Raw genomic sequence first — 16771 nt, forward strand, 5'->3', positions numbered from 1 at the left:
AGAATTCGGAATTTTAATGATTTCAGCAATAAATTTTAGATATAGAAGCAATTCTACCATTAAAGAACCCCTTGAATACTTACGAAATTTAAATCTTTCTTTACATACCAGGCAGAATAATTTGTTATCAGTTAACAATGATTACTTTTGGTAAATGCGTATTTATTCAATGTAGCGTAAGAAGTATAGTAACATTTGTGCAATGCTTCAAAAAATATTGCTATATTTAATATATATTTTATATAATATAAGTAATATTGGAAACGCTAATAAGTTTTTGTTTTTAATTGAAAAAATCACATTTCACATCTAAATGATACATATATCTGTACGCGTATTTTGGTTATTTATGTATAATATTTAATTATATTTAAGTATATCTTGTATGTATGACTATTTGTCAATAATATAATTTATATATAAGTTATTTGAATCGAATAACATATTCGTTGTATGTAAGTTTATGCCCTTTAACGCATTAATATCAATTATGGTCCCAAAACTAATTTCACAAATACCATACACTTAGTAGCATAAATTTTTGGTTTCATGTTCCCAAGATATAAGATAAAAGTGGTCACAAAGGTTGTTTTGTTCGTTTGAAATAATCAATTGGCAAATTTATGTATTTTGTTTTTCATAACAAATAGGTATGCAAAACAATCTATGTATTAGTTAACTAAATGGCCCAGTCGGTAAGCTAAAAAGCTAAAATAGCTATCACTCATTGTAGGTACAATCTTGTGCGTATTTCTGAAAACTCACAACAATTCATTGAACAAAGAAAAAAAATAATGGGATATAGATTACTAGAATATATATATGTATATCTGTACTACTATGTTTGTATGTATATGGTTTCTTTTTAAGCGGACTGAATTATCTACTTCAACACAAGTTTGACTGAATATTAAGTGATACGTTTGTCACAGTTGCGTTTTTGATTGTACACTGTGGTTAATCACATGCTAACCTAACTGTCTAACAGATTGGAAAAGACCACAATTCACATTGTCTATTTAATTAATGCAAAACTATAATCTAAGATCCCCCCCTACACTGCACTATACATACACATCGGTTTGGGCATTCTGAAATCATAAATTCATTTCAGTCACTATTAAGAACCCCATTTTAAGTAAGATTATATTGGACATGATTAGCAATTCAATGCACTTTTTGAATAAGCCTTATGTATTGGCCAAGAAGTTGGTATATATATAAGCTATAGCGCACCGAAGTTAGTCTATTCTTATTATATGTAAATATTAATCTAGATTAAAATCAGGTATGGCTTGAATTTTGATTCGTATTTTCGAAAAGTTTGAGTAACTTGTTGATTCTTTTAATGAACTCTGTTAGCAATTTAAGTAATCGATTTTCCAACTGGTAATAAAGCTTAAATATGCTTCAATTACTTAAAATACTTTGGATTATTGCAAAACTTTTTCAATTAATTAAATTTTTCGTAAAGAACACGAATCGAAATTCCACACAATCCTAAACTATTCACTTGTCTATATAATCTAATAACAAGAACGAGAATATAGATTACATGATTGTGTTGTTGGCATTAAAGTTATCCTGATCATAACTAACCGCATATGATATATTATATATTAGATATATTATACCATTTTGTACGTAACATTGTATTGTAAAGTATTTGTTTAAAAGTAAATTAACTTAAATTGTGGCTACTATATATATATAATAGTATTAATGCACTAGAAAATTATCATTGGAATTGGACGGCTTGGCCGGCAATCCGTTAATGGTTCTCACAATAACCTCAATAACGTTTAAAGTACATCCTTTATACAATGGTGAGTTTAAACTTATAATTAATATTTGGTATTTATGTGTCCTCAGGATTTTGACTTGCACAATGCTCTGTTAAGGATGGAAGTACTTTATCCATGGATGGTTGCCTGTTTTTTGGAACGTTAAGATAAATATATTATTATTATCTTCCATTGAATGCATTAGCAGACGTACTTATACCTGTCAACTGGCATGTGATAAGAACCGGGCGCAGAATTAGATCGACCGGCTCGCACGAATCTCTCCAATCGCGAACCTCCTGGCTGTGGTGCCTTGCCAGATAGACCTCTCATGAAGGGATTGCCAAACGAATGGTTCTTCAACATTGTCTTGATCAGTATGAGAGTATCTAGTTTGGGTATACTACGGACAACAGAATTGATGTCCTCTTCATCAACTTGAACCAAGCAACAGTTCTCATCTTCAGTTGGCAAGGGGTACGCACCATCTTTGGTAACCCATTTGTTTATCTAAGAATAAAACAATTTCAGTTACAAAGACTGCAGATTTTCTTAGACTTTGTTCTTACTTTTAATTGCGGCAATGTAATCCTGTTACCAGCATTCTTATCAAGCATACGGACAATGCAATCCCTCAAATCTTCACTTATTTTTGGCGTCGTTGGAAAAACCACAGAGTCGTGTTTAATTTTCTCATACAGCAAGGGTATAGAGTTAGCCAGAAATGGCACATTGCCAAAGACCAGAGAATATAATGTTGCACCCAAAGCCCAAATATCCGCAGCTCTTCCGCAATAAACATTCTAGTTAGCCAAGACAAATAAAAAGGTATTAGCCAAAGGTGATCAATTTCGATTTTAATGAACGTTTAGCTTACCTGGCCTAAAACTAGAGTCTCTGGGGCTCTAAATGCTGGCGTTCCCGCTGTCGATCCATTGGTCATGGTAGCATCTTCTCCTAGGAATTCATTGCAAACACCAAGATCAGCTATTTTCACATGGCCACATTCTGTCAATAATAAATTGCCTGGCTTCAGGTCAGCATGGATAATCTTTTGATAGTGCACTATAAACAAAACACAAAAATGACAACTATTATTAGTGAACCATGTTAATCTAATAATCAATAAATTAAATTCTTAATTGATAGAAATGTCACTCCAATATTAGACCGGAATGGATTGCAATCTTCCTTTTGAGACTCTTAAACTCAATTAAATGCAGACCAGTGAACATTTTGCTTCGTTTTTTTTTTTTTGTTTGTATGTATGTGTATGCTATACATACATATACATACATATGTATGTACATGTTTTTTATTTTAATTTTTTCACACATCAATGCGCAAAATAAATCAATAAAGTCTACCATCTCTGTATATGTTAATTTGAAACACAAATATAGCACATTCAACGTGTGCATGGAGATAAAATTGGATAAACAATATGGATACGGAAATTGTTAAAGCTGTTTTCCGCTACATATTAAAGACTTTACGTTTACACACTTACAGTATTCCAATCCGAGAAGGACATCACGGAGCACACTCCAGGCGCGCTCTTCGGTTAATGGTTTATCGGTTGGAATGCTTAGCACTTCGCCCTGTTTAACCAACTCGAATACCATATAGAGCGAATCCTCGATGGGGTCGTCTAGTACTTCCACCAATTTCACAACATTTGGATGATCTAGTTTCTTGAGCACAGCGATTTCTCTATAAACACGATCCAGCGGAGATGTTGCTTTTTTGGGGCCACGTCTCATTAAACCGGCTTGTCGCAAAAGTCGTTTCTTTGATAATATTTTCATGGCATAATGTGTGGAATCTTCTTCAGAATATGCCAACTTTACAAGGCCATAAGAGCCCTATAGAACAAAGGAAATACAGATATAACATGGACCATAATCCTACTGATGTATAGCATTACCTGTCCGATTTGGTCCATTAGTTTGTATTGGTTTAGTTGAAGGAAACTTCCGGATCTCTCTATTGATATTCTACGTGATTCCCGTAGCGGTGGTCGCCGCCGATTGGAGCGAGGACTGCCGAAAGGACTACCATAGGGACTATATGGAACATTTGGATAAATTGGTCGGGTTTCGATTGATTGAAGCTTAGTTGTAGCTAAATTTGGCCTCTGCGCAGTATCCAGATCTCCATTAACTTCTTCCAACTGGTCAACGCTCTTCGATTGTGGAGACATTGCGGGATCTACCAAAGTTTGTTCTGGATTATCAGTAGAACGATGTTCACTTATATTTGGTAACAGGCGAGAGTTCATACAGTGTGTTGCACTCAGTAGAGAGCCTTCTTCATTGTACAAGTCCAAGGACTGGGATTTAACAAAATTCTGTTGTCGTTGCTTTAATTTTGGATAGTTAAGTTTCACCTTTTGAGAGTTTGGATTTTGATTTGACTCCTTGTTACCTTCAAGCCGATTCTTTCGGGCACCAATGACATTATATTGCCTTTGTGCTGGACTTTCAGTCATTGAATTTTGGTCAGTTTTCTCGTTTGGATGTTTGGGCTTTGTACCACCTTCGATATTTAATTCTGGTTCACCATTACCCTTGGCGTCCAAGTGAACGGCTTCCAATGTTTTATGCAATGATTTCTCCATTTCGATTTGCCCGATTCTTTGGTAATCACAACCATTCTTTGTTTCACAGACGATATCGTCGTCATTGGTTTTGACATCACAACTAATATAAAAAGTTTTTTGTGTGCCATCTAATATATCCCTTCCATTATTAGCTTGTTCGGCCTGGCTAGAACCATTGGCTGGTTTAATATCTGAGTTCGACGATTGAAGTTTCGCATCCATTTTAAATAGCTAATAATCACGAGGAATTGATTGTTTTTCTTCCAAATCGAATCAGTCATTGTCCGGTTCATAGCATCCACGCATATTTGTTTACCACACCTGAACAAACACAAGCAAATTCATAGGTAAATAAACATGAAAATTGAGTAGACTTTATGTATAAATGTACATATATATATAAATTTATATGCACATAGAATAGTATTCTAGAGAATACTCTGGTTTTAATGCTCAGGATAAAGTTCTGCAATGACTAAAATAATCAATATAATTGGCACGAATTTATTAAATCGGGGAATGTCCTAAAGAGCTTTTAAAAATATAACGCTTGATATGATTTGAATTATTCAAGCTCAAAAGAATTTTATTAACCGAGAATATAAAAGTGTGATAATATCTAAATACATAGTTCAATTTGGCTTTAATTATCGCAGCAAATTGCTTGAAACTCAAATTTTCAGATCGATTCGTAGAACCATTTCTAAGGCAACGCTTTATTAATACATAATGCTAACTTTTTTCCTTTCGAAATGGTTTTTAATTCATCAGAATATATAATGTGTATAAGCTGTCTTTAAAACGGGCAGACTATTTTACATTGAATCAACTGAGACTAATGAACAGATCAGCGAACTGTCAAAAATGTCTAGAGTCTATATGAACGTCACTGATAATGCTTGGCAGAATTATATGGCGAATGAAATCAGACAGCATATACATATATATATTCAATGACAGATTACCCACCGATTACGCTAGCCCATCCCCCCGTGAAGTTTAACTTGATACATTTTTCAATCCAACATATACATATGTATATTTTAGGTAAGAACACGGAAGGTAAGTTATATATCTATATATAATTTAGAATTACAAATTCGCCATCTATATATTATAACTTGGAGAATTTGTAATTCTGCCAATTTTTAACCGATTTCCGAAGTTTATATATTAATTTTCTTATTGTAAAGTATTCCTTAAATTTGCATTAAAATGTCAAAAACTAATAATCTTCATGATATACAAACAAGATCCTGTTGTGTACATAATATAATCTAAAAAAACCAAATAGACACTTTTTTGTAATATTTCAATTTTTTGATATCAATTTTAAATTTGTTTAATACTGATTAAAAATAAATGGATCTTTTATAAAATCGGTTAAAAACCAATCAAAATACTACTTAAGAAACTCACAAAGTTAGAACAAAAATATATTAAGAAAGTTGTCCAATTTTCTTAAAATCCTTACATTGCTAAACTCGCATTTTTATTTTGCTGCTGTGAAATAGGGTCCCATTGATTACTAATGTAAGTTAATTATTATCAACATTGAATTTGGATGAATCATATAGTTTTTTTGATTCGATTAAAAAGAAAATAAAGATAGCTTTAGTTCCATTATATGGTTTCATTGATATTTGTAAAAACTATACTATAAAAAAGCTATTAAGAAAAAAAACATGGCCAGAAATGTTCATAATACTCTCTGTCAGATTATAAATATAGATGCGAATTATTGTTTTTGAAAGAGTTATACAGTTTTCTTAGAATTCATTCCACATCGTTTGAAATGAATCAAAAAAATTGCTAAATATTAGAATCTATTGAGGCAAGCGTTTAAATAAATCAGAAGAAGTATACAACTTTCGATTTCATCGATTACACCACCACCACTAATTGTATATCAGATGATAGATACTAAATTTGTTTGTTGGTCTATATATAGACTGTTTGGCCTTTTAAATATATACTTGCCGCATCTGTGATCTTTCATTCAACACTTTTCTATTGCTGCTCATCAGGGGACGTCAAGTATTTCGTTAAATTCACCAAAACAAAACAACAATTAAAGATTGTAATTTAGCCTCATTATTAATTGATTTGCTTCCTTTCGCAGGCAAATTTGGGATCGAGTAAACACAATGAAATTGGCTTGGACAACAATAATTATCTGCATTTGGCTGGCTCAGTGCCTGAAGGGAAATGTGAATGCGATCCGATATATGCCACGATTGGAAGGTGCTACCTATGCCATTAGGGGAGATTATGTTCCGATGAAATTCTACGATAGTCTGCGTACCTCGGACAGGAGCAAGCAAGAGTTGCAAAATAAATTGCGCAATTTTTTGGAAAATCTACAAAAAAATCTAACCACCTCAACGCTTCTTAGTGGTTTGGATACCAGCATTTCGAGCACACAAAATCATTTCCTTAAATTGCAAGAATTATCAACATTTTTCCATGATGCATCCGAGACAGCGGGTTTATTTGCCCGAGACAGTGAAATATTCTATGAGGTGACAAAAAACTCAAGCTATGCCCTCTTGCTTAAACTGCGACAAGTTCCGATGGCCCAACCGACTGAGATTAAGATATTACTTACTAATTACTTTGCTGAAATGGAATTTTTTCACATAATGTTCTCTGAAATAATGGACGAGGCTTTGGAGTACACACAAAACGTGTTACGTGCCATACAAAAGGTATTCATATATTATGCCGATGCTCAGCGTTATATACTGCAGGATTGGAATCTAAAACCAAATATGGTATGCTGCAAAATGTATATGGATTTTTTGCAACTCTATTCGGCTCAAATATTCAAGTGTGCAGCCGATCACGAACTGAATATTGCCTACGATGTGTATGCCATGGCGGAAACAAATGCCAAATATATCATGAGGCAACTGGAGTTTCGTATTCAACGTTTATTCAATTGTTTTCTCTTCAAAAGCTATCAAATACGCTGCCAGTTTCTACTAAATGCTGAGCATGACTTTGAGAAACTATTCAGTAAGCTGGAAGAACTGGAAACATATTTTGACATCAAGACCAAAAGAGGACGTGTATCGGCTTTAAGATTTCGACGGAACTTCCAGAACGAGAATGACATAATAGAGTCACGTGTGGAGATTGCAGATTGTCTGCCAAAAGACTTTCCCCATGGACAAATGCAAAAAGATTTAAAATCCTGTTTCTATTTTGTAGATAAAAAACAACCGATTTCAGTGTAAGACAAACGATTAAAAACTAAAAACAACTTTTCATATTAATTAGCCAAAATTACATGGAATTGTTTTGTTTACTTTTATTTATTGTTATATTCCTCTATCAAATAATTTCCATTTCGAACATCTGTGTCCACATAGACCAATGAAACACAGCATTTTGAATACAAGACTTTAAGTTTGAGGAGTTTGGCGAATTTACGTCTCAGTTGCATGGCTCCATCGACTATTTGGACAGTCTCATCGTAGGCCAATTCAAGGCAAGGCGTCATATACTCATAGTAGGATCTTTTGTCTTCCAAGCACATTTGTATACGATGTAATACATCGGCCATAATACCAAATACTGTACCCAACAAGGCTCGAAAACTATGGCAGAGAGAAATGATTGATTTCATCTTTATATTACAGCAATTATGCAATTGAATTGTACTAATTTGGATCACATTGTCAACGACTTCACAGACTGTACGAAAGACAGGTCCCTGATTGATATAGCGCAATTCATCTCTAAGTTTGGCCGTCCATCGATCTAAGTCTTCAGTATGATTTATAAGACTTTCATTTAAAAATTGCACTGTCACATCAAACTTTTGGGTCATGGCTTGAAGTTTCTCATTCGCTAATGCGAGCTGGTCCGAAGCCAAACTGGGGAATGATTGGTCCATAATGGTTTTACCCACATTTACTACCTCGGCAATAATATGGGCTAGTGAAAATATGACATCGGTTGATGTCAGTTCACATTGATTACTTCCAGAGTTCACATTTGATAGAAGCCTTCGAACTGCCGTTGTAAGTTCAGAGACTGCCCTAACTATTCCAGGCAGTCCATCTCTCTCGATGGGGCTAACACCTTGCTCCCGACTATTGGCCACAAGTGGAAGTTCGCCAGCTAATAGAATTACAAGTGCAAATGTGAATGGGATCTGCGCACCGTTTAAAATAGATCTCATTGCAATGGGACAATGTAACAAACTGAATACTCAGTTATATTATGGCAGTTTGATTAGGATGGGGGGAATTGATAAGAAGGCACTTTGAAAATATATTGAAACTCTTGTTTATAAATAGTTATCTACATGCCTACATATATTAAAATACGTATAGTTACGATGTATTGCACTCTGTTGCCCCGCCTACCATATAAATACATTTACATATTAACATTGTGATAGAGATAATTTGTGTGGGGGCAAAATATGTTCAGTTTGGTATGAAAGTTTATAGATACATTTTGTACATTCAATCAATCATCATCGATTTTTAAAACCAAAATAGTTGCCTTTCCTTTTAAAAATAAAACAATGTGTCTTAATGCCAAAGCCTTAAAGGGTAAATAAATTTCCACTCATGGCAATAAGCCCCCTTTCGAGGGGGTCCCCTGGATTTAATTTAAGACTAAGCTTCCTAAAGAGCTTAGTGTGTTAGCTTAGCGTGTGTATGTGTGTGTGTGTGTGTTTTTCTGTTGTTTTAGAAAACTAATAAACAAAACAGAAGCTCTCTAAGATTACTATTATTTGATCTTTGTTTACATGACAAAGTTCAGATTTGTTATACAAAAATCGTTGATTGCGCAATGTTCGTGCTATACAGTTCAGGTATTTAAATTTTAAAACCAAAGTAATAAATATATACATATGTGAGTTTGTATGTTTGCATACATTAAGGGCGGACATTGTATTTGACTCATGAAGGAAACCTGGTTTTGTTTTATATTTATTAAGCTAATAAACTTGAAACAATTAATCAATGGGTATTGGTAATTACAGGTTACAGGTTGTCATACTGAAATTTTATACGAAACTGAGCTGAACTCAAATATCAAATCTTTAAGAATCTTGAACTAGATAGAAGCTGGAAAGGCCAGCAAATGGAGTTTAATTTAAACCACATATAAATAAAAAGAAAGTTAACTTATTGGCAAATCATTGGCAAACTTTCCCTTATCTAGCTATATATGTATTGACATCAATTCAGAACAGCTAAAACAAGCCAATTGGTTTTTATTTTCAATACTTATTTAAACTGTATATTCCACAGTGCATTTACTGTACATATGTAACAATGTAGGTGTTCACTGTATAAACATATGTACATGAATACATGATAACCTCGAGCCATAGAGCATGTTGTTATTGTGACGCTGCTCTTCTCTTCTCTTGTCTTTTCTTGAGCTCAGCTTCTCATACAACACCTCCTCAACAACTCTGAAGGCAACAACAAAAGATGAATAACAACTCGTAAGTAAGCACGTGTATGTACAGACATATGTACATACATACATATAGATGTAAACTATATATACATAAAAACCTATATGTATTCATGTACACATATTTGTTTATTTGATTGACCTCTGGGGCTCGCTGTACTAAATTTAAAACAAAATAATAACAATACATATATGCTCAGGTTATAATAGGTTCACAAATCTTTTCTGATAATGGACATTTCATTTTTTCCATCATCTCTGATGGTCAACAAATAAATAATGCACACTGTATACCCTTACAAAAAGTCAAGGACTATGATTTCAAGACCTCAAAGTGCCTCAATCAAAGATTTTTTGGGGGAAATTGTCCTCGAAAATCTACAGCTAGCTTGTAATAAGCAAGATATTAAAGAAAAGGTGAAACAGAAAGATACAGACGAAGGAAAACATTTTAATAACTGATCTTATTTATTTACTTTTAATATTTACATACATATGTCATACACTTCAAGTTTTGCTAGAATTATTATTCAGAGAACACTTCAGAACTCATCCTTTTTCTTTACTTTAAATCAAAGTTTGTTTAAATTTGCAATCCAAACGTTATCAAAGTTTTAATCTTGGAAACTAGCCAACAAGCCGGATAAAAAATTTTCAATGATTAAGAATAAACACCCAATCCTACATACAAATTTTGGGTTTTTTCTCCAATTTTACCCTCTGTCATTTACAATAAATTTAAGTTACGTTGCCAAAATTAAACAGAAATACGATCAATTTTTTGAAAGTTTAATCAATTGTTTGTATCTGTATGTATATAATTGTTTATTGTTGAATGACTATGGCAAACAGTCAGTCAATCAGCCATAATGGCATAAAGCTGGCTGTATTGAATACACAAATATAAACATATAGAAAAAACTAACTGGTAAACATATGTACTTAAATCCACATATGTACATATGGAATTGTTTACAATACAAATTATATATCCGGATGCTCGAATGTATGTACTATATATTAAAGGGCGGTTGAAATTTATATGTATAAAAAAAGGTTGAATTACCCAATTGGAGAACAACTCGACTTACAATTGCTACGTAAACATGGATTGTATAAATAATTTATTAATAGTATAGAAGAGATTAACGTTAACATCCTTAGCATCTGCGATTTAAATTGCTGTCTTGCTTTAAACCCATTTAATTTGAATACAGTGAAACCTCGATATAACGAACTTCGTTATAACGAAAAACCCAATATAACGAATTTTTTGTTAAGTCCCTTGAAAGGACTAAGGTTTTACATTTCAGTACCTATAGCGAATCAATAGATATAACGAATAATTTTGCGATCCCCCTCAGATTCGTTATATCGAGGTTTCACTGTATATGTAAATGTCAAAAGGACTTGTGAAATGCACTTCAAAAAAGGGGAGCCACCCCACCCTCTACAAACACACATACACAAAAAGTGGATATGTAAACACACAACTATATTACATACTTACATCTGTACGTATATATAAAATATATATGTATATAATATAAATGTTAACTTATTTTTCACAATATGCATTAAAACCACTCACATTGGGCGGAAACTGATTAAACAAGGATATATGAAAGGACATTGCGAGCCAACAAACACAGCCGTATGTACACATTAATTTGACTACAACAAGGATTAAATAGATGACAACATTCGATACGAAAACATGGCTTTAATGCCAAAAAGGACATTATTGTTTTACCAATTTCTGAAACGAGTTTAGCAACTATTAATTATTAATACTAACATTTACTGCCACTAATATATTGCCACCATCGAAATTGTCATTTGTAATCTACTAACGATTTTCATTTCACGCTATACAGAATTGTTAACTTGGCCAAGTTTAATCGAAGTAACAGTAAAACAGCTGCGCGCGACTTTGTATCTATTCGGCGAATAAAAATAAAATAAAGATTTCTTGCCCTCTCGCCGAGCCATAATAAATTCGCCCGAGCCATACAAAATTGGCCATTCGCCATAACTTTTTGCCCTCTCGGCGAATTTTGAATTTGGTCAGGCGAACATTTTGAATTTGTACAGGCGAAAATTTTCAATTTCTTCAAGCGAAAATATTCAATTTGGCTGGGCGAATACGAACATGTTCGCGCGTTTTAAAACGCGTGAATAGTGCACTGAAAGAAAACATATGTTTATAATTTATTATTTATATATTTACGATCGAATATTTCTCAGAATTCAGTAAATATTTGTTTTCAATTAAATTTGTTTTGTTTTAATAATTGTTTAGAATTTAAGGTTTAATTCATCTGATTGGGCAACTGCTTCGAAATTGTCTACAAACTATATTAGTTTTCAAAATAGCGAAAAAAATTTCGCATACCTCCTTATAGACTCAGCAAATACTATTGAAAGGGTAGTTTCCATCGAAATGGATAATGAAAAGATTTTCAATCAAATTTTTCCAATAGAATATGTATTACTGACTGTTCAAATGGATTTGAAAACAATAGAACTTTCTTTCAAACTTCGAATAAAGCTACCCTGAGATAAAGTTAATTTAAATATATCTATTAATTCAGTTATTCCTTTTAATGTATCAAATTTTTTAATATAAATATACAAATATAGAGCAAATCCGCCTTCTACGAGCATTCCTCTTGACTTTTTCTGACACAACGGGCCACTTTGCGTTTGAAATCAGTATAGGATTCCCGCCATTCTTTGGCAGCATCCACATTTGCTGGAGACTCATCGTTGGGATCAGCTAGCATTGATATCACAGATATCAAAATTGTTTCCACTGTGTGTACAGGCAGCCAGCGCTCGGATGCTTTCTCGTAGCCCCATTTATCATCGCCAGGCTCATGCAAAATGGAAATGCAGACATCGCCATTCTTTTCAATATTTGGATGCCAAATCTCTGTAACGAACTTCATTCGGGGTGGACGCAACGGATACTCTTTCGGGAAATGCAGATGTGCCTTAAAGAAACCTCCTTCACTGTGGGTGAACCAAAAAAAAATTCAAAATGTTAGATATCTTATTGCAACATAAATTTAAATTTGTGAAAAAACCAACAAAAATTTGGTTGAAAGATTTTCACACTATAGGTAAAGAAATAAATCTGTGTGTGATTGGATCACTGAACTTACTAAAGCGTATCTGGTGGCCCAATTATGAGAACTTCCCACCGGAATATGTCATTTTCATCAATTAATCCAGCTGAAAATCCTTCTACTGGGTTCTTGTTCAATTCTGGAATAAAAAATAATAGAATAAATTAAAATTTAGTTTGATTGACAACGACAAATGTAAATGAACTTTGCTGATAATGCTGACAAGATGCAGAAATTTACAGTCCAATTAATTCAATACAAGTTATATGTTTACTATCTTTTAAAACAGATAATTCAATATAAAATCACTTTGTCAGGTAAGAAGCGGATGTGTATTTTACAATAACCATTGAAAGTTCTTGTAATATTTATAATTTAGCTAATTTTTGTTAGATAACTTTTGAAAACAGATTGGTACATAATATATGTATGTATGTATGCACAAGCGTTTTAATATCTGAACGTTTGTGTTCAATTCACGTGAACAAAGGATAAAAGTGCCCGTGTAGCACAAGGCTCCTTTGTTTGGTTTGGGAGCTAATAAAGTTACTTGATAGGAGAACTAGAAGATGATCATATAAAAAGACAAATTAATAAATACAACACAAAACAAAAATGCTAATTTTAAGCAATTAAAGTTGAAAGTTTGTCAGTCCTTAATAAGTCAGTCCTTTACAAACCCTTTGAAGCAGGCAATTATGAGTCTGCGTCTAGTTGGTGATATTATACATAATAATACATTTCTACCTTTTGCACAAATATGCACTTCCGGTCTACATTTTAGTACATTTCATTTGTACATCAAAATGATTTTTCATTTATTTACATGATTTAATTTCACACATGGACAGACAGGCATACATACATACATACATATATTTGTGCACATTCTTCATTATATTGAGTGTATCTCTGTATTTGAGGTTTTCACAAAGATGACTACCGTTCCGAAATATGCGTAATACACATGTTATTTTGATATTCTCAGTTAATTTTATTGAAACAAAGAAAATTTTCTTATAAACGAAGACAAAGCAACATGGAAATCTACACATGTATGTAACTGGGTACATATGTATGTATGTATGTATGTGTGCACGTTCATCCCTAGAGGGCGCCGGTTATGTGCTATATAAGAGACTTAAATAAGCAACCGGATTAACTAAATTTTTATTTGTTAAACTTCTTTTTCGAAACACTTCACAAGTTGATGTATAGACGAACATGTGACGGAATAAAATGATATAAAATTTAAAAATGTATACGTACATATGTGCGTATGTATGCATAATGTATATATGCACACACACATACGTATATGCATATGTCCATAGAGATGTACACATTTCAACATACATATGTACATACATATGTGGTTTCTTACCTGCTAATTGTTTCTTTAGCAACAAAGATGACTGTAACTCAGACATATTTAGTTTTTCTCTACAATATGCTCTAAAATAACCACGCCTAAATTAGACAAATTAAAATTTTTACGTTCCAAATGCAGTCTGCTCTCGAGAAAATAAATTTATGAAAGCCGACCGATAGAATTTTCTTTCTTTGAAGACGAAACGGGGAAATGAACTGAACAGTCCTCAATAATCGGAATGGATGGAGTGAACTGGTTCTAAAACAAAAATGGGCACATTTCCATGACATAAAAAATAGCGTTTTTTTGACTAAATTTTATCTAGATTGCTAAAAATTCACCCCAAGAGCCTCATTTATTTTAGTTAATAATTTATTCGTCTGAAATGTACATGTATTTCCATATTTGACATATCTGCTGAGTGTGCCCCTTAAAAATCGAGCATGCTTTTAAAAACAATAAAGAACTAGTTGGCCTTTTTTATCGATTTCTTAAGGGCTGCAAAATTAAAAGATAACAAGAAGCTACTTTTAAATTTAATGTATTTATTTAAATGATAGTGTATACTATCTTTACTTTTCTTTGCCAATTTCGTTTCTCTCATGTTCGTTCTTCTACTGTACTTATCTATTCATACAAAAGCCCATGTAGGTTTTTTCTATGTAAGACTAGAGAAACTATCGATACCTAGCCCCGATATCATATATCATTTTCGTTAGTGAGTCAGAAATTGCATGTTTACTTGTGCGTTTGCAATTAAAGTTGCTTAAATAAATATAATAAAAGAAAACTAGAATGTCGTACCAACAAGCAGGAATGCCCGATCAACAATTTCTCTGGGATGTCTTCCAAAGGCAAGTAAAACAGTCATTAAAAATGTGTATCTATTGGAAATCACTCACAATTTCAAAAGTAGGAGTTGGAAAAACAAAAGAATGCGTAAGAAACACACTCATGTCAATACATATGTGCATACATACATACGTGTCTATACATACATCTATTGTTATGTGCCAATTTATTTATATCAATGTTGTTGATATGAATTAAACAGCAGTAGTCCCAAGTCCCCTCCCATTCGATTTCTGTAAATGTCACACCCAACACGGAAAATACAGGATCTCATACCTGTTGAATTTCGCTTGGCAAACTATTAAAAGAAATAAATTATAATTTGAATAATTCTACTACATATTATTGAATTTATGGATTGATAAACCAATTTAAACTGTTATATGTATATTTTAGAGTGGACAAAGACAGAAGCGGACACATTTCTGCAGATGAGCTCCAGGAAGCTCTCTCCAATGGCACCTGGTCCGCATTTAATCCTGAAACAGTCAGACTTATGATTGGTATGTTTGACCGGGAAAACAGAGGAACCGTCTCATTCCAGGACTTTGGAGCTTTGTGGAAATATGTGACTGATTGGCAAAATTGTTTTCGCTCATTTGACCGCGATAATTCCGGCAATATAGACAAACAAGAACTAAAAACAGCTTTGACCTCTTTTGGATATCGTCTGTCAGACAATCTTGTTGGAGTTCTTCTCAGAAAATTTGATCGGTTCGGTCACGGAACCATTCTATTTGATGATTTTATACAATGCTGTATTGTTCTTTATGTAAGTATCCCAAACACCATTAAATTTGTATATAATAAATCATTAATCACTTTAGAGTGATTAAAATCGTGCCACTCAATAAGTGGGTATCATTTAAGCTTGTTAATAATGTATAATCTTATCTGAGAGCTCATTTACCCCTCCCTAAAATGTTGAAAAATTATTATAATGCGTCGTTTAAATGTAACAATTTTTTATCATAGAACTTTCTTTCGAATTATCTATAAAAGTTGTTATTTTAATTGTCAACATTGAGATTTACTTTTTCTTACTTTTTATTTATATTACAGACCTTGACAACTGCATTCAGACAGCATGACACGGATATGGATGGAGTCATAACTATTCACTACGAACAGTTTTTAAGCATGGTTTTCTCTTTAAAAATTTAAATTTACGAAACTTTATCATTAAAAAATTCCTACACATTTATGTATATAAATATCTATATGCAAAATGTTATTTGTACATAATGCATATATCTGTATTTATATAAATTAACACTTATCGACAAGTAGATAATTATCCGCATCTTTTAAAATTTACCAAAACATATGTAATTGTTTCAGCTAGTTTTAAACATGTCTTTCTGAATCTGCTATTTTGAAACAAAAAACAATCGTTAAAATTGCCAAGTGAAATAATACCTCATTATAATTGTTACATAATCTTTTTATGGTAAGGATGATTAAAAAACACTGTATTATAAATACGGATATATTTATAAATGTTTTATTCTAAATGTTTAACCCAACAATCGGAGCCAGAAAAGGGCAAACACATGACTTATGACTCACCAGTCAGAAAATG

The 16771-nt window shown here is 32.8% G+C and overlaps 4 protein-coding genes across 6 annotated transcripts; 2 read left to right on the plus strand and 2 right to left on the minus strand.

Moving 5' to 3' along the window:
• Positions 1 to 267: 267 nt before the first annotated feature.
• On the minus strand, positions 268 to 11799 carry LOC6651204 (calcium/calmodulin-dependent protein kinase kinase 1). 3 transcript variants are annotated; one of them, XM_047012012.1, is made up of 7 exons: positions 11689 to 11799; positions 3712 to 4707; positions 3295 to 3649; positions 2662 to 2849; positions 2354 to 2587; positions 1999 to 2294; positions 268 to 1931 (listed from the first exon to the last, which is right to left on the minus strand). In XM_047012012.1, the coding sequence occupies exons 2-7, from the start codon at positions 4606 to 4608 to the stop codon at positions 1859 to 1861; spliced, it is 2043 nt and encodes a 680-aa protein (XP_046867968.1). In that variant the 5' UTR covers positions 4609 to 4707; positions 11689 to 11799; the 3' UTR covers positions 268 to 1858. The 3 variants fall into 3 exon arrangements, with proteins under 3 accessions (XP_046867968.1, XP_023035959.1, XP_002073886.3); XM_023180191.2 differs by having other exon boundaries at positions 11633 to 11799; XM_002073850.4 differs by having other exon boundaries at positions 270 to 1931; positions 2005 to 2294; positions 11633 to 11798.
• LOC26528979 lies at positions 6352 to 7702 on the plus strand. Its single transcript, XM_015176750.3, has 2 exons — positions 6352 to 6423; positions 6509 to 7702. Exon 2 carries the CDS (start codon positions 6534 to 6536, stop codon positions 7623 to 7625), a length of 1092 nt encoding a protein of 363 aa, XP_015032236.1. The 5' UTR covers positions 6352 to 6423; positions 6509 to 6533; the 3' UTR covers positions 7626 to 7702.
• Positions 11800 to 12417: 618 nt separating the features above from the next.
• Positions 12418 to 14542, minus strand: LOC6651641 (ubiquitin-conjugating enzyme E2 G1). Its single transcript, XM_002073851.4, has 3 exons — positions 14350 to 14542; positions 13002 to 13104; positions 12418 to 12849 (listed from the first exon to the last, which is right to left on the minus strand). The coding sequence occupies exons 1-3, from the start codon at positions 14393 to 14395 to the stop codon at positions 12492 to 12494; spliced, it is 507 nt and encodes a 168-aa protein (XP_002073887.1). The 5' UTR covers positions 14396 to 14542; the 3' UTR covers positions 12418 to 12491.
• Positions 14543 to 15033: 491 nt separating this feature from the next.
• Positions 15034 to 16677, plus strand: LOC6651642 (programmed cell death protein 6). Its single transcript, XM_002073852.4, has 3 exons — positions 15034 to 15191; positions 15586 to 15961; positions 16252 to 16677. The coding sequence occupies exons 1-3, from the start codon at positions 15133 to 15135 to the stop codon at positions 16351 to 16353; spliced, it is 537 nt and encodes a 178-aa protein (XP_002073888.2). The 5' UTR covers positions 15034 to 15132; the 3' UTR covers positions 16354 to 16677.
• Positions 16678 to 16771: the final 94 nt, after the last annotated feature.

The sequence above is a fragment of the Drosophila willistoni genome, chromosome 3R (assembly GCF_018902025.1).
Source record: "Drosophila willistoni isolate 14030-0811.24 chromosome 3R, UCI_dwil_1.1, whole genome shotgun sequence".
NCBI classification, from domain to species: domain Eukaryota; kingdom Metazoa; phylum Arthropoda; class Insecta; order Diptera; family Drosophilidae; genus Drosophila; species Drosophila willistoni.

Excerpts from the sequence above, each read along its gene's own strand:
- LOC6651204 (XM_047012012.1), bottom strand. The coding sequence starts at position 4,608 with ATGGATGCGAAACTTCAATCGTCGAACTCAGATATTAAACCAGCCAAT. Across the intron at positions 2,588-2,661 it reads AGACTCTAGTTTTAGGCCAG|AATGTTTATTGCGGAAGAGC; the intron begins GTAAGCTAAACG and ends TTGGCTAACTAG. Across the intron at positions 1,932-1,998 it reads ATGCCAGTTGACAGGTATAA|GCAACCATCCATGGATAAAG; the intron begins GTACGTCTGCTA and ends TCCAAAAAACAG.
- LOC26528979 (XM_015176750.3), top strand. The coding sequence starts at position 6,534 with ATGAAATTGGCTTGGACAACAATAATTATCTGCATTTGGCTGGCTCAG.
- LOC6651641 (XM_002073851.4), bottom strand. The coding sequence starts at position 14,395 with ATGTCTGAGTTACAGTCATCTTTGTTGCTAAAGAAACAATTAGCAG. Across the intron at positions 13,105-14,349 it reads GCTAAAGAAACAATTAGCAG|AATTGAACAAGAACCCAGTA; the intron begins GTAAGAAACCAC and ends TTTTTATTCCAG. Across the intron at positions 12,850-13,001 it reads GGGCCACCAGATACGCTTTA|TGAAGGAGGTTTCTTTAAGG; the intron begins GTAAGTTCAGTG and ends GTTCACCCACAG.
- LOC6651642 (XM_002073852.4), top strand. The coding sequence starts at position 15,133 with ATGTCGTACCAACAAGCAGGAATGCCCGATCAACAATTTCTCTGGGAT. Across the intron at positions 15,192-15,585 it reads CTCTGGGATGTCTTCCAAAG|AGTGGACAAAGACAGAAGCG; the intron begins GCAAGTAAAACA and ends TGTATATTTTAG. Across the intron at positions 15,962-16,251 it reads AATGCTGTATTGTTCTTTAT|ACCTTGACAACTGCATTCAG; the intron begins GTAAGTATCCCA and ends TTTATATTACAG.